This window comes from Papilio xuthus, unplaced genomic scaffold (genome assembly GCF_000836235.2).
Source record: "Papilio xuthus unplaced genomic scaffold, Pxut_1.1 DF827756.1, whole genome shotgun sequence".
In the NCBI taxonomy this organism is placed as follows: Eukaryota; Metazoa; Arthropoda; class Insecta; order Lepidoptera; family Papilionidae; genus Papilio; species Papilio xuthus.
This window is the reverse complement of record NW_013530893.1, coordinates 1,150,120-1,173,858: the sequence shown is the minus strand read 5'-3', so window position 1 is coordinate 1,173,858 and position 23,739 is coordinate 1,150,120. Positions and strand designations below refer to the sequence as shown.

Here is a 23,739-nt window from a genome sequence, read left to right as displayed (position 1 = left end):
ATTTTTGGTTTAATATTATCTTTATGTCGTTATGAAGGATAAAGTAGGAATAGACAGAAACAATTTTAATTATATTGTAATTCAAGATCAATAATCTCGCAATTTTCGATTGCAAGTTCTATAAGAACAACCATCGAAAATCGAAAAAAATCTTAATCGATTTTACTCAACTAATATCTAGTGAATTGTCAAACTAATCTATCTTAAATAGACACACCGTACTATGTATATTTATTGTTTAAAGCGAATTAAATTCGTTGCATACAAACAAATTAATTATTACTTACATTAAAATTTATATCGACTCTTATTTCAATGGTATAAAGGTTATTTTCGTATAATTTGATAATCGATTTTAAAATTGTAACACACGTAATCGATTAACGCTTCCGAACGCATCTGCCGTTCGAATTTTAAATAATTACATGTTTTAAAAAACAAACATGGCTGACACGGATCCCCGTATTAACGAAATGTTATCTGTTACGAAAACTGACAGTTCGCGTAAATTATGACGTTTAACGATGCATTTAATGACGCGCTTTTATAAAATAAACAATATTTTAATAAGCCAATTAATAAATGAAAACATTTAGCGTGAAATATAGGTATCTATTTCATACTGAATGCTAAATCTAGATATAATGTCATTAAATGCAAATTTGTCAAATTAAATTTATTTAATTATGCTTTGTGACATTGCCGGCTATGCAAATGCAAATGTTACTTCCACGAAATAATTCATTGCATTACAGAATTTTTTTTTTGGAGAAGGGGCAAACGAGCAACGAATCGCCTAAAATTATTTGATACGACGCCCATGGACATCCGCAACGCCCGAGGAACCGCAGTTGCGTTGCCGGCCTTTAAGGAAGGTGTACGCATTTGTAATTTGTCTGTTTTAACCAAAGATATGAGCGTTAGTGGCTCAGTGATCAAGCACTTGACTTGCAATCTGCAGGTCCTGGGTTCGAATCCTGCCATGGACCCATGTGTTTTTCGATTTCCGATTTACATATTTACATTTATCTGACGTTCTTACGGTGAAGGCAAACATCATGATTCAACCTGCACATATCTGAGAAGAAATTCAAAGATATGTGTGAAGTCAACCCGCAGTGGGCCAGCGTAGGTGACTATGGCTTAATGACTCCTAATTTAGGGTAGGCTCCGAACCCTTCAGTGGGAACATATAGTGAGCTGATGATGAAATGGAACACAATAAAGGCATAGTGTAGATCCTCTGTAACTCAAATTAACTGCTTTAGATATAGGAAACATAATGTTTATAAGAGGCAACATGCATTCAGTAACAAAAAGAAGATCAAAGAAAGTCTAAAAAAAAATAAACATTCCATTCCAGTAATGAAAAGGCAGTTGATAATGACAGTTGAAATCCCTACGTAGCGGGGGACAATCGGAGCGTGGCAACACTTCGAAGCGCGTGCGATCTGCGCGATAAAAACGATACCAATTTAATTAAATTAAGATTCCACGACAAACCGTTTCGACATTACAATTCGATAGATGGCGCTGTTACAAAAAACTAAAATAACACGTAAAGTCTTTGTCATAGTGTTCCAATTCCCTTAAATCAAAACCACGAGGTATAGTAATTACTTTTTTGCATTCAGATTAAAAATGTGTTTTAGCTGTTTGCTTTTAAGAATGATTTTACGGTATTAACGATATAGCGTGTTATAACGCATTGCTGTAATTAGAGGATTGTGGTGATAAAGCAATGTAATCTCTATTACTGACCGATAAAATCCAAATTGCTTTATGGCGGTCGCGTTAGTGGCGTGACGGAGTGTCGTTTACGAGCCAAAAGTCTGTTTTGTAACTTTTTTACGAGGAGTAATAATCGAATTAATATCGCGAATCACTTAATTAAATAGGTTTCTTTACAAAATGGCGTTTTTGTTGGGCGTTTGGAGTATATTTACGTATTATTGGATGTTATAAATTATTCAATATCCTATTTGACGTTGGAGGCGTGTCAAAGCTTATTTTGGCTTTAATTAAGAACTGGTCATTAACCCGTCATTAGATTTATTCATAATATTATGTTCTTTGCTTACATTTGATTAAACATTCAGCCAGATATTTAGAAATCTTTATTCAATCTCACTAAGTCACAAAAACCTTTGTAAATTCTTTTCTGGTTACGGTTTTTAATTGCAAATCAGTAATCCGAAAATAGGCGTAAAATAAGTTACATATTGTTAATAAATAGAGATATAATCAGTTTGTAAAACTACCCTACTTTTCCTGTCCGGAAGTCTGCGGTGTCGGCCGGAAACAGCGGAAGTGGCGGGAACACTTCTAACGCCTAACGCGTGCCTGCGTTTAGTCCACCCTACTGATAAAGCTTGATAATGATTTAAAACCACTTATGTTTTAATATCTTTCAAAACTCATTGTAAACTTTACTAAAACATATTTAGCAAATTAGCTAATTTATCCCTTTAGGTATTTTTAGCAATTGAATCACAGCTCTATTTTTTTTACAAGGCTTGATTTACTTTACAATGTATTGATTCTTCTTTCTATTAAAAGCTTGAAAATTTCTGAAATATCAATTTCTAATATACGATATAGATTTTAAATATAAATTATTTTTATATTATTTAGTTTTATTTTTAGTTTGGTTTAGTTTCATTATATAGTTTATATAGTATTATTTTGGTAGTTTAATTAATTAGTCACATAATATAACAACTATAAACGTTAACAGTTAGAAAAATTAGCGAACCAAATCATAAATTCCAGTCAAGAAAGTATTTGCAAGAGTGAAAATTTTGTTGGATTATAACAGCATTAAGCGTTAGAAATAAATATGAGATTAATTTAAAAAAAAAAGTTGTAATATAAAGCGAAGATGATGTAAATGCAACAGCAAACAGTATAAAATATTTCTATTAATTTTTTTCTATCTAATAATTAATATAGAGTTAAGTAATTATTATTAAACTATATATAAATAAATTTATTATATAATTAAAATAGAATTTTATTCATAGAAAGAAAGTCTTTAGTTTTCATAATACTTTTATTCGTCGCCATATTTCAGCGTAATTTTAATATTACAATGCAATTTTACGAAGATCTGTCAACTACTATCAATAAATAACATGAATGTTTAGAATGAAGCATCATATAGCTAGCCATTGATTTATCATCAAATTGAGATGCAAACCTCAAAATATTTATAAAGACAATTTTCAGTAGAGCGAGCCTTATCCAAAGACAAATATTGATTTATTATTTACAAAAGAAATTTACACATTTTTTTGGTGCACAAAATTCATTATAGTTGACATTAGTTAATGTTGCCATTTACAGTTTTTAATTTTGCCTATTTCATTTGTTTTAATTAAATTGTATAGAATATAATTCCAAATTTAAAATTAACTAAAAACCATAAGAAATTATTAAAATTCAAATAATTTTTGCAACAATATTGTTTGATTGAAAATATATGAAAGAAGAAGAAAATATATTATTTTGTTTTAATTTAAAAGAAATTGGTACATCAATACTGTAATTATATTTGCTATAACAGAAAAATGATATGTTTTTTTAAATCTTCATATTAAACAATTAAAAATGTGTGTTTTAATTTTATTTTAAATGCAATGAGCAATCAATTTATTTATATTTTTATAATTAAAATTGTCAAAATAACAGCGACATTCAAAGAAGCAGACTCAGTTCTTCGAATTGTTACTAAAATTTATTTACAATATTAATAAACTAGCTTAAATAGAATAAATACAAGAAGATTTAATTAATTAAAACATTTCTTTGTACAATAATATACATGAATGACAACATTTGTACGTTACATTTACTAATAAAAACCTAATAAACGAAAAAAAAAACTTACATCTATACAAGAATCTTATATCAAACACATTTAATATCAATTTTGGCCTTCACTGATTTGACTAGTCCGCACTTTGACATCAATTTGACGTTTATATTTTTTAAATGAATGAACTCTGTCCATCCGCCGCATCGCTTGAAGCGGCTTCAAGTTGACACTACACTAGACTGGAGAGAGGAGCTCGCGACGTAACCGGAGACGTAGGCAGCGGCTGCAGCGGCTGCGGCGCTTGAGGCTGGAAATACACGCCGGGTTCGTTCGAAAACTGAGGATGTATCGGTAAAGGGGTGTGCGGGATAGTCGGTCTCGATTCATGGTACAAAATCGGCACCCGTACTAAACGCTGTGCAGCGTGCGCCATGTTGGCCGCCTCTAATTCCGCGGCTAATTGTCTCTTCCATTTGTTGCGTCTGTTCTGAAACCAGATTTTAACTTGTGTCTCTGTGAGATGCAAACTGGCAGCCAAGCCCGCGCGTTCGGAACTGCTCAGATATCTCTTCATATCGAAGGTTGATTCGAGTTGGAAGACTTGAGAACGCGAAAAGACCGTACGGGTTTTCTTCTTCCGTTTACCTAAGTTGGCATTGGGATCTCTTTTTTCATCTTTATCGAAATCATCGCTTTCGTCGACATCAGGGTCGGAGTCTTGTGGATCTTGTTGTTGAGGATAGAGCGCGGGATGCAAGCGCGGAGACCTCGGAGATGAGCGAGATGGCGATGGAGGGGAGGGCGCGCGAGGAGGGCTGCGCGGGCGGGGGGAACCTCCCGCTGAGCATTCTTCATTGGTAGTTGAATCTTCTGCAACAAAAACATTAAGGTTATCAAGATGTTACTTTACACAACATTAGTATTTCATAGTAATATTAATTTTAGTTGCCCTTTAAATCACTCTGAGTGGTGTTGTTGCCACATTGGGTTTGAATCAGTCTAAATAAATTGAATTATTGAACTAACGAAATAAACAACTGTAGGCGGGACAAATTGAATTAACAAAAAAACATCAATGGGCGGTTTGACGAACAAATCAGAATTAACGGTAATTAAAGCAGAAAGGTTTCGTTGTGGCAACACTCACGCGTTTCTTTTGTTAATGTGACAGATCCAATTAATGTACTGAATTAATCCGGGTCAATACGTCGTATTTTGTACACCTTTTAGTCCAATTACAATAATGATTTGACATCGTTATTAGATCCGATCATTATCTACTAAGAGTAAAAATAAATCCTACTACTTTATTATAATTATTAAAAAAGATCGTATTAATATTATAAAAATGAATAATAAATATTGAAAGTCAAAGCGCGCCAAAGCAGGTGTTTTTAATCTACATTACATTTCGCTCCAGTGAACAAGCGTTCGAAATTCAAAACCGAAATTCGAACATGTCATCGGCGCGAAGGCGAATGTCATCCGCGTTGTTGAATGAATCACTACAATCGAATCAAGAAGACTACATCAAATATCATTCTAAAATCAAACCTTATTCCCCGCACATAAAGATTATTTTTGAACGTATTTCAAATTTTCGATTGAGTTCTTTTAAATTCAAGCAAAATTATTATCCAATATAACAAGACCCGTTCGTTGTATAAGTGATTTATAGTGTTAAAGCTCTTGTTATGTAGACCTAAGCGCGTGTAGTGTCCAAACAAACTTGAACCCGCAAATTAATTATAACGTTGGGGCGTCAAAGCTCTTAGTTTGTGGTCAACGGCTGTGATTCATCGATTTTAGAAGCCATAGCAAAATAATCCTTTGTAGCGTTGCTTTCTGTTTACACAAACGCTTACCAGTTAAGCAGTTTATGAGTTTGTTGGCAAATTGCGTTTAGAAATTATTCAATAGGCACTTGTTTTGTTTCTAAGCTTAAGTTAATTGCGCATTAAAATTAAATAAGTAGTTTATGCATAGTTGCGCACATGACGTGACCTCAGACCAGGTGTACGGACGAGGAAAGAATTCTCCACAGATTATAATTATATCTGGCCTAGTTCAATGATCACACTGTCACTTCAATGTCTTCAGAATATATATAAGAAGATGTATATCATATACCTAAACGTATTTCGTTAAATGAAAAGAGGATACTAGATAATCTATTATTATCATTCGTTCTAAGGTAATAAAAACTACAGCAAAATCTAATTGAAATGAAAACGAAGGAATAATTGTATCCGTTGACGTAAATTCATAAGCTTTATATATGTAATTTAAGTGAGTATGTAGACTAGTTCTGTTTTTTTTTATCCAAACAAAATAGTCTAAAAAGTATTGCAATACCGGAAACCTACATTTTATCCTTTTTTCCGTGAAAAAAACCTTTCCAATTTTCAAATGTAGAATCTCGAATGACAAACGTCATCGATTGCTATAAAAAATAAAAGGCCAACAAATCCACTAAAAGCGTAACATCAATCCGAACAAACCGCATTCGAAAATTAAAACAGCCCGCACGCGGCAACACCGAGCATATGTACCAACATAGCGTTTGGCGCGAAACGAAAAGCAACGCTGCAACGCGCGAGAGAGAGCGAGACGGAGATACCTTTGACATTTCACCAGTGTTGCTATACGTAGATAATTGTAGGCGGATGGTAGAAAAGTATTGTTCGGTCGGTTTGGGCCGCGTGAAATGGCGTCGCCTTTGTTTCGCTCCGAGATGGGTTTTGGGAAATTAAAGCGAAATGAGTGGGGTTGAGAGAGCGGAGACGCGAAATGACGATTGCTTGTTTACCGTAAACATGTCTTTTAGCGTATGAAATGTGGAAACGTATTTTCTGTTCCATTTTTAAAAGAGTTTATTTAACCAGAAATTTATGATGGCGAATTTTAAACTACAGTTTAGTTTATTAAAGTTTCTTTGTTTTATATGTTGTATTATTTTTTCAGTAACGTTACTCTGACATTTTGGCATTATCATTTAAAGGCCTTTGAATTTTAATGTTGACTTCTACGACCAAAAATAAATACTATTGTCAAATATCATATTTTCATTTTAAATATATATATTGCAGTTGCCTATTTTTAGGTTATACATTAAAAGGTGTATTAGAGCATACTTCTATTGTTTTTAGGGTTCCGTACCTCATAGGAGAAAAATGGAACCCTTATAGGATCACTTTGTTGTTCGTCCGTCTGTCAAGACCTTTTTTTTCTCAAAAACGCGTGAAGGTATCGAGCTGGAATTGATATCAAATGTCCAGGTCTATAATACCTTTGAACTGTAACTAAATCAATTTTCTATATCAACGCAATACAAGAAAAAGCAATTTAAGCTGCATATTTTCAAAGAACTACTCGCAAGGAATTCAAAACCTAAAGTGGAAGGCACCCACTCAGACTTGTTCCTCATATTCTTTGTAGTAAGAAATATCCAAAAATTATCAAATAAAATGACAACTTTTTGTAATAGAACAACATGTAAGACGATCAACGCACCAGCTGCAACAACTAGGTGGTTCAAATAACCTCTAACTCTAAAGGAATGTGATCTAATCGGTTTACTTCGCAGCTTAGGTGACATTCTTTCTTAAAAATACTGAACATGCCTCCTTACTCTTCGTCTGTAAATTATTTTGAAACATTTATGATTTTTAATTAAGAATTTTCCGGACTCAGAGTTTTAAATGTGAAATTGATTATTATAGAATGAAATTAAACGTACATTATCTAACTAATATTATAAATGCGAATGTTTGGATGGATGGATGTTTTAAGATATCTCCAGAACGGCTAAACGGATCCCGCTGAAATTTGGCATACATGTAGATGAAGGCCTGCAAAAACACATAGATTACTAATATAGTTCTTTTTTAATTTCGCAAGGACGGAGTCACGGGCGACAGCTATTTATCATTTTATTGTAAAAAAAACTTACTACACTAATTGCATTCACTAGTGAATTCTAACTTGATAAATCTTCTCTGAGAACGGCAGCGAAAAAACAAAGTTTTTTTTTTTATATTAGAATTTTTGTTTAATTTCTTCATATTTTTTATAGTACCTACTTCTCAATAAAGTTAGTAAGTTCTAAATCACGGAATTTCTGGACATGTTCATATCACAGCTGTATCAGTGGCGGGATTCATACCGGAATCGATTAGCGTCGCCGCGAGGCCGTACCAGTGCGTCGCCCTGTCGCCCCTGTCGCCCTGCCACGCTGACATCATTCCGACAATGTTGCCATGCGATATATTATAAATAATACAACTAATTATTGTAAATATTTAATACTGTCAATTCATTGTGTTACTTAAATAAACGAAATCTTACTACGATTATAAAAGCGAATGTTTGGATGAATAGATTGAACGGATGTATGGATCGCGCTGAAATCTGGCATAGATGTAGAACATAGTCCGTAAGAACACAAGGTCTACTTTTTAAGTTTTTTTTTAATTCTGCACGGAGGAAATCGCGGACGATAGCTAGTAATTTATAATGTTACTAGTGAATCAGAATGCCATAGGAAAAATAATGTTGGAAGCTCATGGGACGTCCCATACCGTTACTGTTACCGCAAGCAAAAGTACATTGTTTGTAATCATAACTTCTAAGTAATTAAGCGTTATGTTATGGTTGTCGGATAGTAATCATACACACCTCGTGGCGGTGTCCTTTCGTGCGGTCGTTGCCAGTACCAGGGCGCGGGTACCAGGCCACCATATCGTCCGGCAAGTGCGCTCCATTGAGAGATAAGACCCAGTCTGCAACAATAAGTATTAAGTTATATCTCGTGTTAATCCAACACTAAAATTAAGAAAAGTATCGTCAAATTCCGTACCAGCCATATCTATTTTTTTAAGTATATAATGCAAATAAGGAGAGTTAATTTTATATTTGATATTGCAGAATAAAAATAAATGTCCATATTCCTCCCGCATGCGTAAAATAATTTGGATTTAAAGTACCGTTAATATCGATCTACCGGCAAAAAATGTTTTACGTTATAAATAAGTTAAGTACATTATGTGCAAGGTATATGATATTTTACATTACATACTGAATCTTCAATTTCAATAACAGTATAATTAACTATTACAAACTTCAAATTTAAATCAATAAAAGTCTGAAAATCAAAAAATAAAACATAAAGTCAAATCGCCTTTAAAATGTAAAGATATTTTTTATTTGTTCATTGAAAAATCGTCTTTTGTGTGATATAAACAAGCCTCCTCGGTTAGCAGATATCGCTGTATAAATATCGATTGCTGGGAACAAAGAGGATTGGGGCCTTGTTACTGGGAGCGTCTTGTCTAGTGATGTACGATGAAAGTATCGAAACGTTTAGATTTATTTATACACTAGCTGTCGCCCCCGACTCCTATGTATTAGTAGCCTATGTATTCTTCCAGACTATGTTCTATATGTATACCAAATTTCTGGAAATACCTTCAAACATCCATCCATCCATCTAAATATTCGCATTTATAATATTAGTAAGATAACTTTTACTAATATAAGATTATAAAAGTAAACTTTAAGTGCACACTTATAAGTATATTAAACTTACAATTGTTTCTTATTAAACAAAAAATTCTTTCCAGTTCATTATTTTAAAATGCTAGCAATACTACGCCTTGGCTACGATCGCTACGCCGGTCCAACTTTGTAGCATTTGAATCGGTACAACTACGTAGCTGTAGCACATTGCTACGTAGACGTCTCGTAGCAAATGTATAAAAACAGCGTAGACGCTTATATTTGTATTTATCTTTTTAACTGTGTTTTTATTGAACGCATAATATAAATGGTCTTGTCATCTTTTATTTATTAAATGTGACAATGTATTTTATTCAAGTAATGTAGATAATTTTGTATATTTTATTTTATATATATATTATATTTTCACATCACTACAGACTAGTTGTGCGCTTTGCTCTATTTTGTATCGATATTATAAATAACAATAACGATTGGCGCCTTTATCGACGATATTTTATCCACAAAAGCCTACAGAACGTCTACGGCTGCTAATGGAAAATTGTGAAGGGAATGGAGTCGAAGAGTATTGTTTAAAATATTGAAAAAACCAGACTATAAATAGTGACAATATATTTAAAAGTATACATTATTTTAGATTCTAATTAACTGTTTATTGATTCTTTTGAATAAATTAAATTATGTAACAAAAGACATCGACGAGATTGTTTAACAATTGAATCGATGAATTAAAGAAATCAATTTAATTTCTTGAGAATTTTGTTAGTTAATATACTTCGTGTATATAATTAACAGAAATTATCTTAGATAAAACTCGCTTTTAACAGCGCTTCTTTCAATTCATTTTCTTAACTTCGTTCCCTATATCAAATCACATTGAAATAAACTTAGCAAACATTTTAAATGAGCTCGCAATGTAAAGCAAATCAATGTTCAACTCGAAAGAGCCACAAAAGTCGATAATAGCACAAAAAAGACTCAGCCGCATCACCAATTTGCATCGGTCCCGCATTTAATCCCCGCTGAGAAGTTCCAAACTCAAATTCCATTACATGATAAAGTACTACTTCCTTTAAAAGCGGAAAGGAAGAAGCCAGAACGTGATTGGTCGGCTCACCGAGCTGTGATTGGCTCTTTCGGGACCCCGCCCCCCTAGAGGGGTATAAAAATCAATGCGCGTCACCCGCAAGCTCTTTCACTCGCGGCGCGTCGACCTGACACTCCGCTCTTCTCACTAATAATGGCGTTTGTACTTTTCTTTTATGTTATAAAGTGTTTAGTTGTATCTGTTGTTCGTGGAAACGACACGGGTGCCTTTTGTTGGCGACGGGGACAGCCTCGGACGCGTTTTAAAAGCGTCTCCGAGCTATCTTTTCACTTATCTCCCAGGACTCACTGTAGCGTCTAACAAGAATTTTTCTAGTCTTGAAAGCTTTTAACGCCTAAATGTCGTATCGTTGAAACTGTTATTTAAATAAAGAGAACCTTTTCAACTTTACAAATTGTTCAATGCAATTTATAAAAGTATTAACGCAATGTTTCAATTTGTAAATAGTTATTTTTTTTGAATGTCTTTTGACCTCACACTTGTACCGTATTTCGCCGTCCCTTTCATTATCTTTGAAAGCAATTGAAATACGAATATGTTTCTGTAGCAGTGTTTTGTTTGGACAGTCACAAAAATATTAGCACACATTACAATAGAGAAGTAAATTGAATTCCGTCAGTTTTCACGTTCATGTGAACTGTGGAATGGAATTAAGCTTACACTGCAGCCAGCAGTATTGGAATTGAATTTCGTAGAAATATCCCATTCGATCGAAATTCCACGTAAAGCCCCAAAAGCTCACTACGGAGCTTTCACGTTTATTAACTCAATCGGAGTACACTCACGACTATAACACAGCGGGTTAGGCAGAGATTTAAATTTTTATAAATTTTGCCAATCTCTTACACTAGTAACTAACACTTTTAATAAGCGTGGAAGTGTTTTTAGTACATATGTCAATAATATGGTTCGTATCCACCAATCTTTATTCAGTAAAGCTCTCTGTAATTATTGTTACGGGGTCTTTTAGGCGCAATTTTCTGTCCAACAGTATTGTTTTAACTAAATCAATGTGGTTGTTTTGAAGAAGTGCACCGAAATTAAATAGAAAAAGTTTGTACACTAAGAAAAAAGTGTTATACAAATTACAAAATAACTCGTAACCTGACTTCTTGTTATAAAACCTCAAGATATTTTGAGAGCATGAAAAAATCATGGCACATATCAAGTTACTTAAACGGATAAGTAAGTAGATGGCTCCCCTAAACAACTCAAGTACATAACTTGAGTGTTCAGGGTGTGGTACAAAGTATAAGCGGGCAGCGGAAATATTTTTAATATTTTATGCCGCAGAATATCAATTTATGTCGTTACTTATTTTATTACGCAACATCTCTTGTGCGATGATTGATTTACTTCTGTCAGACAGCGCTAACGCTGGTGTGTACACTGACTGGAAAAAATTAATGGGCCGGATAATAAAATCGATTATTTAAATGATAATTTCTCGGAAACCGCGAAATGTATCATAATTTTTGTAACAAAATGAACGTCTTTTTTGGTTTAAAAATTTATTATAAAACGTATCGCAAGCGATATAATAGGTTTAGAGTAGTAAACGCAATAGCGCTTTTTGCACAAATTATGAAAATTAAGATTTTATACCCGCTGCCGAAAATCCTTCAAAAATATACTATGTAACTAAGTAAATATTAGGTTGAAACCTCAAAAGATCTCTTATGACTTGGACCGTACACTTAAATTATTTATATTTACGATGGGGTAAGTAGCTTCATTGCACCGCCCCAAAGACTCTCGCCGTCAAGATTTGGGGTGAAACAGCTCTTTAGAATTATCACCGAATATATTGAATGGGGTTCACCAACGGAAGCTTTTGATTTGTTAAATACTACTTGAATAGCTTTTTACGTTACTACTTGGATTAAATTAAAAAAAAAACTTTAACATAAACATAGGGAGTATTTTAAAAGTATTAGTCGCATATTGTGTGTGATATAAATATTTTGTACTGATATTGAAGATCTATGAATAATATTTCATGTTAGGAAAACGAAAAAGTAATCTTTAGAGACAACGCCATCTAGTGACTCTGAATGTTTAAGTTTTTGTAACGCATTTTGAACTTAAACTCAAAATCTACTAGACTTCTTGTCAGTATAATTTTTTTTTTAAATGGGACCCAACTGCAATTAAAACCTTTCAATTAAAAAAACTTAAAATCGGAACACCAGGAGCGGAGTTAAACGGTAATACAGAAAAAATGCAGACGAATTAATAACTTTATTCTTTTTTAAATCGGCTTCAAATAACGAAAGTAGCATTTGTGAATCGTATGATAATTTATTAATGAATTTAATATTTTAAAATTTTAAAATGGGTCTGAAACAAAATCAGCAAATATACCTAACATTGGATATATTTATAACATCTCAAAGCATCGTTAACAATCTCGTATAAACCATCCCTAATTAAGCCAAAAAAAAACTCATCCCTTGAACCTTTTAAAGACTTTAATCAAAGGGACGGTAAAATATTATGTATTTTTATTTCTAAGATTACTTAATTGGACGTCTTGGCTCCAGGGGGGGAATTGTAACGAATTCAAAAAGAAACAAAAAACTTCTTGTCTACAAGATGGCTACGAAATGACAGATCGTTTACAAGCCGTCGCAAGGAATGTCCGCCGTCGCCGCCCGCGTAATTAAACGAAGACTTTAACAAATGTCTTTAAATTACGCATAATTTTCTTCGTAAAATTTTGTTGTGTCTGAAAAATACAATAGTATTTATTAATTTTCATTATACTTCAACTGAATATTAGCATTTAAAAGTAGATTTTTTTTTCAAATCTTTTGATGAACCAAGATCTATTTGGGGCTCTATTTTTTATATAATAAGGTGGCAGACGAGCGAGCGGCCACCTGAAATCGCTGAAATAGCGAAGTGACCGCTGCCCATAGACATACGCAATTGCATATGCGTTGCCTACCTTTAGTCGACGGAGGAGAGGATGCACAGAAAGAACGTATCTTCCCTTCCCATGCATCCTCTCATCTGGAAAGTCCACTTTCACTTCCCATCCTTTCCTTATAAAAAAAGGGTGGGAAGGGAAAGAGGACTAAATTAGGCCTCTGGGACGCATACTCATCAGACGAAACGCGGAATTGCTTCCACTTGACGCCTGTCTTCTGTGTGGTCGTGGTATTTCACCGGGCGAGCCGGGACAATTCGTGCGAAGATGTTGAAGCGGACTCTACCACTGTTAACTTTACTAATTATATGGTAAATATTTAATTCAGGTATGTCACACGAGAAGATTAATATTCAAATTTATTTAACAATCATCATTATTTTGTATTTTAAGAGGTAATTATGTTGTAGTAGTTAATAGAACTGATATATTCATAAGAATCAAAGCCTTAACAAAATAAGAAAAGCAAAAGATTTTTATCAAGTCTTGTTATTACAGATAAACTGTCCATGACTTCAATATTATATTACTAGCCGTCCTCACTACTAACTCCGCGCGGAATTAAAAAAAAAGTAGCCTATGTTTGTTACCAGACAATGTTCTACATCTATTCTCATTTTCGGTGAGATCCAGGCAGCCGGTCTGGAGATAGGTTCTAACAAACATCCATCCATCTAGACATTCGCATCTATAATATTAGTTACAAGTAAGATAAGAAATTAGATACGATTAATATAATTTTTAAATTATAAAATGAAGCTTTCAAAATAGGAGTAAGCACATCTTTTGATGACAAAAGGAATCTCAAATTCTTGTCGAGTCAAAGTAAACCGACACATCTACATTTGTCGGAATAATGATAATAAATGAAACGTCAAGATGTCCGCCATGTCGGACAAGACAGTCCGCCGTTCCCCAATTTGTTTCCCGCCATTTACGCGCTTCTTTGGCTTTTACGCGCAATGTTGCCAGATAAAAGGGTCGTTCCTATAAAGGGGAAACTGCTTGTAAGCCCCTACTTGATTAGGTCGGGTAATGATGTTTCCTTTTAGGGATTAAACGGCCAAAATGATAGTTGCTAAGGTTTTGTTTTATTTTGTTTGCTTAAGGGGAAAGTTTGTCGGATTAAGATGCTACTTTCTGTGGTTTTATACAATGTGTTAAATAAGATATTGTTTACTTTATTATTTGAGTAATCAAAAATTACTGTTAAATTCAATTTGAATCAGCTTATATACAGAGTTGGAATTACCCTATTTTTACACTATATATTTAAAACAAATATTGTGTATATTATTTATATTGTGTTCATTACTTCGCCACAGTAACGTACCGCAGTAAAATAGCGCTGCTTGAGCAATACTCTTAGTATAGTAGTTCTACGCTATATCGTAGATGTTCTACGAAGTAGCTACGCCTCTTCAGTGCTACGAAAAATTGTAGCAATCTTCCACAATTTTTTCTACAATAATTAATTTAGAAAATTGAACTCAACTAACTGTGTGTCCACACTATATTTGTGAAAATATAATTTATATATTTCACTTTTAAATAGAGCAATCCGGGGAACAAATATAGATGCCATCTTAAATTTTTTTGAAATAAAAACTGACGTATTATATAAATAACCAAATTACCAAGTTGCAAAATATCCTTTACCGTCGGGAAGCTAGTCAATTTACTTAAATAACTTGAGGGCAAAGTTAGTTGTAGCAGGGCACTTGCGCTGACCGCGGCTGATATAATGTTCCGATCGCTCCGACCACCGCGGTCTGTACGGAACTTAATCTCAACGATCGATCGGTTACTGGATAGCGGTAATGGATTTATTGCTAAAATTTATATGTTTAAAAGTTTTAAATTGAGTTTTTGATGCTGAAACAATTAAAGTTTACTACATTAATAGAGGTTTATGGTATATATAAGTATACTCACTCTCTACTGTAATATAAGTATACTATAAGTACTCAAAGATAGTAGAGGCCGATATATCTTTGTTAAGGTTTTTCGGCAGTGTAAATTCACGGTTACGTGTATACGTTTGGATGAATGAAAGGTATCTCCAGAGTAGCACAACTGATGACGATGAAATTTGGCACTGATGAACATAGTGTGGTAGAATACATAGGCTACTTACTTAGTTTTTTTATAATAACACGCGGACGGAGTCTATGTAAAATAAATACCACTTGTGATGTTATCAATTTCATATATCGCGGACGTCAGAGAAGATATGTCACTAAGTTCTGCATCTGACACGATGATGTATGTATGAAATAAACGATATAAGTACATATTGTTAGAAATAAAAACCGAAAATATCGCAGTGTATTCACCCAACACTAGCCTTACTTAAATGTCGACATTTATGTCCCCTCACTATTCATTCTGACACTGGACTTTGTAGCGAAGACACGTCGTTCGCGCCAAGTGATTCTGACTACTAATACTGTCTAAAATATGTCTTTAGTATTGACCCCGTCGTGATCTTAAAAACAACTGAACTAAAATCAATGAAAGCGGATATACCTACTCTCCGTCTCGTCCGACTATACTTATGCATTACATTTATTATATAAAGACAAACAGTATATTATATACAAAGTTTCTTATTCTATTGTAAAAAGCTCGCCGTTGTAGCAACTGGAAACTTCTGTTCGGTTTGCAGTTCGTCTGCAGGCGCATTGTCTACAGCTCTAAGACTTTCAGGCAACGAATCAAAGTTGTAGGGCTGCAGAAACGTTAAAAACATCGCTGGTTATTATTGTCTTCATCGTAATCGTAACAGCGAGATATAAATATATGTAGATAGTGGTCATCAGTATGAACATCCGTAACTAACGAAAGTTTTGTAAATTAATATTGTACACTTATTACCTTTAAAGTTGCCGTCAGCTAAAGAAAGTTTAAAACTGTAATACAATATCGTCACTGCAACATTTTAATTGTTTATATCAATTGTTTTTCTCATATACTAGTTACCAAACTGCTTTAACTGGCATCGACACACAGAAGCTAACTATAAGTAACCACTGTGGGGCACAGAGCCTACCCTAAGTTAGGGGTGACTAGGCCATAGTCAACCAAAGCCCAGTGCGGGTTGCCTTCAAACATGTCTTTGAATTTCTCCGCAAATATACTCATATTCACGTCAACAAAATACTAATATACTCCTTTGAAATTTAAGAAAAACTTAAAAATCAAAGCACCATCGACGTATAATTCAAGTTATACGTTTAATAAGACAAGATACATACCTTGATAGCATCGCATCATTGGATCCAAAGTGATTAGCTGCTAAAGCAGCTTCCAGAACATTCGACTCTCTTCTCGGTTCTGTTCTATTCAATATCGAACTAATAGAGAAACTGGTGTACGGCGCACTGCCGGTCGCCTTCTCTTCTTTATCCTTCTTCAACTCGTAGAAGGGACTCTTCTGTTCTCTTCTAGACGGTGATGACGTAATATCCGGGCTGCTCGCCCCGGACACAACGTTGACTTCGATATCATTATCCTGGGATGATACCGGGGAATCCATTTTGGGTTTAGCTCTTCATTTTACGGTCATCTGTAACAAAATTTTGTGTTTACAAAAAAATGTTTTTTTTTAAATAGTTATTCAGCTTCGAAAAATTTCTTACATCTACATTTTTTTTAACTGTTGTAATAAAACATAAAATTAATATAAACACATCGTGGAGAACACAGTAAGCTAAAGTAACATAAATAAATAAGTAGCAAAATAATGAAAACAGTCTGCCATTTAACAGTGGTAAAGCCAGCAATAATATTTTGCAACAGGCCGCTCGCCCGGTACAATTTGTCAGAGGGTAGGATGGATAGGATGAGAAAATAGCCTCTTTCTTTACGTGTGTTCCCTCCTCTGTCAAGTAAAGGTATTTGCAAATGCAGATGTCTTTAGGCAACGGTCACTTCGCCATTTCGGCGAATTTAAATGTCCGCTTATTCCTTAGCCATTTGTTTTAAAAGCATGTTCTATATCTGTGCCAAATTTCAAATACGTTTTGAACTGTTACGGAATCATCGAATAAATATATCAACCCATATTTAACGCTATAAAATATAACTTTATTAAAATAACTCACAATCTATTTGCACCCTCTTTTATTTTTCTTTCCCTCCATAATATTTCTAAAAAGAAAACCTTTAAGAATCTCGCCTAATATGATTTATCAGAAACCTTAAATACTTTCCCGGTCTGAGTACATAATTCCCATTACTTATTCACGGCGGAGAATAATAGAGGGGGATGTTCCTTAATATTATTCAAATGCCCGAGGGACATCTCTAAATAAGGCTAAGAACAATAACGCACTTAAGGATGCTGAATTATAAATAATGTTAAACGTCTTAAGGCGTGGCTTACGCCGGGTTTCTGATACCAACGTAGATATACCGTTGAACTTATACGTTTGTAATGTTAATTAATTTTACTAGATTGGGTTACTTTCTGTTAGTGTTAAAATTAGTGATGTAAGGGCTATTTTAAGTACTTCAAGTTTAATCTATTCTATTTCAATATTTAGGACTAGCTGTCGCCCACGACTCCGTCCGCGCGGAAAAAAAAAACATAATAAGTAGCCTATGTGTTCTTCCAGACCATGTTCTACATCTGTGCAAAATTTAATCAAGATCCGTTGAGACGTTCCGGAGATATCTTCAAACAAACATCTATCGAAACATTCGCATTTATAATATTAGTAGAATTTGCCTAGTCAAATTACAAATGGCAAGAATCCACATTTTACCGGCGAAATACGGTATTAGAAAGTTTTAAATCTGTCTTTATAAAATGTACGAGACACTTTTGAATCATACTAGTATATTTGTCCGTTTTAACAAAATTAAACGTATCACGCCTACTATTTCAACTATCAATGACACTTTTTGGTAGTTTAAATTTAAAAGCAAATTGATTTAAAAAGACAGTGTCGATATCACTGTCGGCCGTCGGCGCCGGCCGGCAATTAACAGAATAATTTTGACGCGAAATACGGCGGGAAATGATCATCGCGTCAGCCATTACCAGATTGCAGTTCGTTTTTTTAAATTGTTTATGCTTTTGTCTTTGTGGCCAGTGTTTTATATTTATTATTCTGCCATTATAAGTTTAAAAATAAATTAGTAAAGAGGTTTTACGTCAAATAATAACGTCACATTACAATATTAGTTTATTTTAATTTTGCAAAGCTTTATAACAAACTACGATATTTAAATGATAATTCCTTTAACTATTTTCTAAACTAAAACAGTCAGACATTCTGTCCATTTCAAATGACGTAATGAATTAGAAAAAAATTGTTTCAAATTATCACGTCCCCTGATAGTTATTAGTAAAAAACGAAAACAATTACTAAAATAACCGACATACGTCTGAAACTATATTATATAACCTAAAATTATACGTCAAATGATACATAACGACTCAAATTCCCTAACGCAATGTTCTCAACCATGACTCATGATAGTAGACAAATTTTACTAATATTATAAATACGAATGTTTAGATGGATCTTTATTTAAAGATATCTACAGAACGGTTGCACAGATCTTGATGAAATTTAGCATACACATAGAACACTAGCTGTCGCCCGCGACTCCGTCCGCGCGGGATTAAAAATAGATGTCGGCCGATTCTCAGACCTATTCAATATGCTCACAAAATTTCATAACAATCGGTCAAGCCGTTTCGGAGGAGTATGGGAACGAAAATTGTGACACGAGAATTTTATATATAAGATAATCTGGAAGAACACATAGGCTACTAATTATGTTTTTTTTAATTCCGCACGGATAAAGTCGCGGTCTACAGCTAGTAACGGTTAAAATTGAACGCGTGTATAAATAACACTAATATATGCGCGATAACATTTCCCTTTTTCGCAATTAGAAGCGCTATAGAAAAAACTTCGCTAATTTCAAAGCGTTATAACGAAATCGCGTGTTATAGATAAAGTGGTAATGTCAAATCGGACAATATGGCGGCCAGTATTTGCATAACATTTAAAAAATATGCAAACGTCTTAAACGTAGCGTAAAATCTAGCTAATATTTAAAAATGTTATCTTTAAAAATATAAGAACGTGGAATGGAGGCCTATTTTAAGTCCTCGTTCTCTTCCCATCCTGTTTCTTATACGTAAAGGATGGGAAGTGGAAGTGGATTTTCCGGATGAAGGGATTGGGAAGGGAATATATTCTATTTCTGTCGATTAAAGGTAGGCAACGCATATACAATTGCGTATGTCTATAGGCAACGGTCACTTCCCTATTTCAGCGATTTCAGATGGTCGCTCGCTCGTTTGCCACCTTTTGATATAAAAAAAAGTTATTTGGCGATACCTACTTTTATAAAAAAATATTACTGTCTTTATTTATTTAAAGATAATGAAAGGGATAGCATATTATAGAAGTTATTGGAAAGCCACAGTAATAAGATACGTAACATAGATAAAATCACACAAAACCCCGCCGGCTGTTATTCGATGACGCGTAAACGTAATCGATACATTTTCGAATCGATTAACTTTTTATGAAGCACAACACTAAGCGAATATAATCTGTGAATGCTTTTGTGAGTGTTCCCGCGGTTGAAAATTTTAGGTTATTTTACACATGAACTGTCAAAATATTAATACATATTTTGTTGGTTGAAATTAAAATAAACCGACCGTTGAATTATTGAGAAAATTTTAAAAAAGATTGTTAAAAAAAAATTGGGTTTACACTAAAATAAACAAGCCCTTTACTTTTGTATTTGATTTTTTTTATCTTATTATACTAATATTATAAATGCGAATGTTTAGATGTATGGATGTTTGTTTGAAAGTATCTCCAAAACGGCTCAATAGATCTCGATGAAATTTGGCAAACATATAAAACATAGTCTGGAAGAACACACTACTAAGTTCTTTGTTACTCCCGCGCGGACGGTGTCGCGGGCGAGAGCTATTTAATTCTAAAACTTTGTTTTTATTTAATAATAAATAGTTTTATCTAAATATCTTTGTAGCTTAATTAATACCAGACTATACAATGTTCAAACATAATAAAAAAAAGTTGAATTTATGTTTTTTTTTTATCTACAATCTTTAACACAATATATACAGATAACAAAAACAATTAATTTATAACAAAGGCGTTCATTTTAATTTCCAAATGAACTTTCAACAGCGCTTCTGTCGAGTTATAAAAAAAATATTACAAAGTCAAAATTCAACCCTTTTTGTGAGCGTTAAGACGAGGCCGCCCCTTATACCGTAGCGTAACTTATAACAAACTAGCTTACGACCACAACTCCATCCGCACGGAATTTTAAAAAATTGGTAGCCTATGTGTTTTTCTAGACTATGTTCTACATCTTTGCCAAATTATAGCGTGATTTATGCAGCCGTTCTGGAGATACATTCAAACAAACATCCATCCATTTAAACATCTGCATTTTTTTAACTCCACGCGAACGGAGTCGCGGGCGACGGCTAAATTATGATAAATTTAATACTTTAGCATAGAATATAAATTATGTTACGGTGTAACAGCGGTCCAATTAATAAGACTCGTCACTTCGATTAGCATGCGAAGGGTTAACTCAGTTTTACAGCCGCGTAAAGTTTACGGCCGCTAGATGCCTATCTGCAAGTGGCCATCTGTCATATTGTAATGAGGGTTAAGATTAACAACATTTTGATACTGCTGATATTAAAAGTAGGCTTTTAAGGTTTAATGTAACCGAAAATAAAGCAAATAAAGTAGTTGTGTTCCGTGGTTTTTTTTCCAAATGAAAATGTTAAATACATTCATAAATAAATTGATCTGCCGTCAAAAACAATATATTCCGTCGTTTAAAGGTAGGCAACGCATATGCAATTGCATATGTCCATGGGCAACGCTTCGCTATTTCAGCGATTTCAGATGGCCGCTCGCTCGTTTGCCAACTTATGATATAAAAAAAGAACATCACCAAAATATTGTAAATATTATGTCAGTCGCTACAGACACGACAAAAGCTCGGCTTAGCTCTACTAATGCTGACAATGTTCATTAAATTAAGTAACATGATATTAATTACTTAAAGGTCACGAAATAACTGTTACAAATGACAACAGAATTATAAAGGTATTAAGGCTCGCTACACACTACAGTGTTGCAATTTAATTCATAATACAACAGCTACTAACAGTCGCCCGCGACTATGTCCGCGCGGAATTAAGAAAAACTGAGTTAATAGCCTTTGTATTCTTCCAATCTATATTCTACATCTATAGCAAATATCATCAAGATCCGTTTAGCCGTTCTGGAGATACCTTCTAACGAACATCCATCTAAACATTCCCATTTATAATATTAATAAAAAGTAAGATATAATATTAGTAAGATTGAATAATTATATTTATAGGTCATTTAACATCACACCACGACACAAATGATCTGACGAACGTCGGAACAGACAAAACCACTCGACAATCGTAGTAGAAGATAATGTGTTCACTCCTTTAAAGTTTTTATCTTATATATAAAATTCTCGTGTCACAATTTTCGTTTCCATACTCCTCCGAAACGGCTTGACCGATTCTCACGAAATTTTGTGAGCATATTGAGTAGGTCTGAGAATCGGCCAACATATATCTTTAATCCCGCGTGGACGGAGTCGCGGGCTACATCTAGTATTTTATAATTATTCTTCTAAAATGTAACGGATGTAAAATGATAGTAGTAAAATGTAATTTGCCGTTTACATCGTCAGATTTTTCGATCTAAACAAGATACTGCAATATCTTACTAATATTATAAATGCGAAAGTTCAAATGGACGGATGTTGGAAGGTATCTTCAGAACGGGTCAACGGATCTCACTGAAAATGTACATAGATGTAGAACATAGTCTGGAAGAACATTCTAATTAAGTATTATTCAATTCAGAATTAATAGCGAATCGTTAATCTATTATGCAACCTTATATAATAATTAAACCATATGAATGTTCAATTCATTCTTATCTTTGTATACAAAAGTCGTGTTAGTTACACTATTTATAACTCAAGAACGGCTTTACCGATATGCATGAAAATTGGTGAGAAAGTAGCTTAGAGCCAGGAGACGGACATAGGATACTATTTATTCATTTTATTTTCGAATTTAAGCTTTGAAGAGTTGAAAGAACACATAGGCTACACTAGTTAAGTTTTTTTTTATCCACGGGGACAGAGTCGCAGGCGACAGCTAGTTTATTATAAACATTAGACAAAAACACAGTCGTAAATTAACCTTGTAAGGGATAGACATACGTTCCGGTATACTTAAGCGATATAAACATTTTAGGGCTTTCATACACAGCACAAGGCAACGTAAATCTTTAAAACTCGGCGATTCCAGTCGCTAAACGAAATGTGATTTATTTGAGTTGCTAAATGTGTTTTACTTTATGTGTGTTTCTTTTACTTCTGCTTAAATTAATTCTTCCGTAGATGGATGTTTGTTGGAAGATATCTGTGGAGCGGCTTAACGGATCTTGATGAAATTTGGAATACGTATAGAACATAGTCTGGAAGAACATATAGGCTACTCATCATTAAGTTTTTTACTCTACGCGATCAGAGTAGCGGGCGACAGCTAGTATTGTGATATCCGTGTTATCCAACCTATAGCGGTCTATTATTGTCGAAATTTATTATTAATATTACAAGTTTAATTCCAAAAATATGCCATTTCTATTAAACTATTAAAATATAAAATAAATTATCGATTTACCTGAAAAAAATCTCAAATTCCTTATCAAATCACAGTCCGATAACTTTAAAACAAACACGTCACTTTATTGTAAATAACACTACACGAATATAATACTTTGTTACACACAAAATGACAAAATCTATCAGTCCATATCGCAAATGGTGTAGGCAGATTAGAAGCGTGTGTACAGAACAACAATATTGGATAGACTGACAAGCTACCCTTACATTTTGGGGCGGCTCTCAACCGCGGCGCCACCCCTTGAGAGTCAGCCCTACCTCCATCCCCTTCATACTACCCTTATTGTTCCAAACAAAAAGCACCCTTAAAGACATTGAATATTAAGTTAATAGGATTTAGAATGGCTTGTCATGAGTTAAGATCGATCGTCAAAACCCGACTAATAGCCTAAAGTACGACATAATTAAGGGCCGGTATTTAACACTGGGACGGTTTGCGACGATTTCGTGTTTGCTGTACGGTAAGTAATGCTTTAAGAGTTTGCGTGTTGACCTCGATATGTGTCAGCTCGGATAAAGATTGCGCAGAAATCGTAGCTTGTTTTAGATTGATTTTTTTAGTATATTAGCTACTTTTATATCGTTAATGTTATAAGG

General features: G+C 33.9%; 1 protein-coding gene across 1 annotated transcript; it reads right to left on the bottom strand.

The window, feature by feature from the left end:
• Positions 1-3,907: 3,907 nt before the first annotated feature.
• On the bottom strand, positions 3,908-23,315 carry LOC106116222 (homeobox protein HMX3-B). Its single transcript, XM_013309979.1, has 4 exons — positions 23,141-23,315; positions 16,632-16,942; positions 8,495-8,598; positions 3,908-4,687 (listed from the first exon to the last, which is right to left on the bottom strand). Exons 2-4 carry the CDS (start codon positions 16,910-16,912, stop codon positions 4,047-4,049), a joined length of 1,026 nt encoding a protein of 341 aa, XP_013165433.1. The 5' UTR covers positions 16,913-16,942; positions 23,141-23,315; the 3' UTR covers positions 3,908-4,046.
• Between the last annotated feature and the right edge of the window lie 424 nt (positions 23,316-23,739).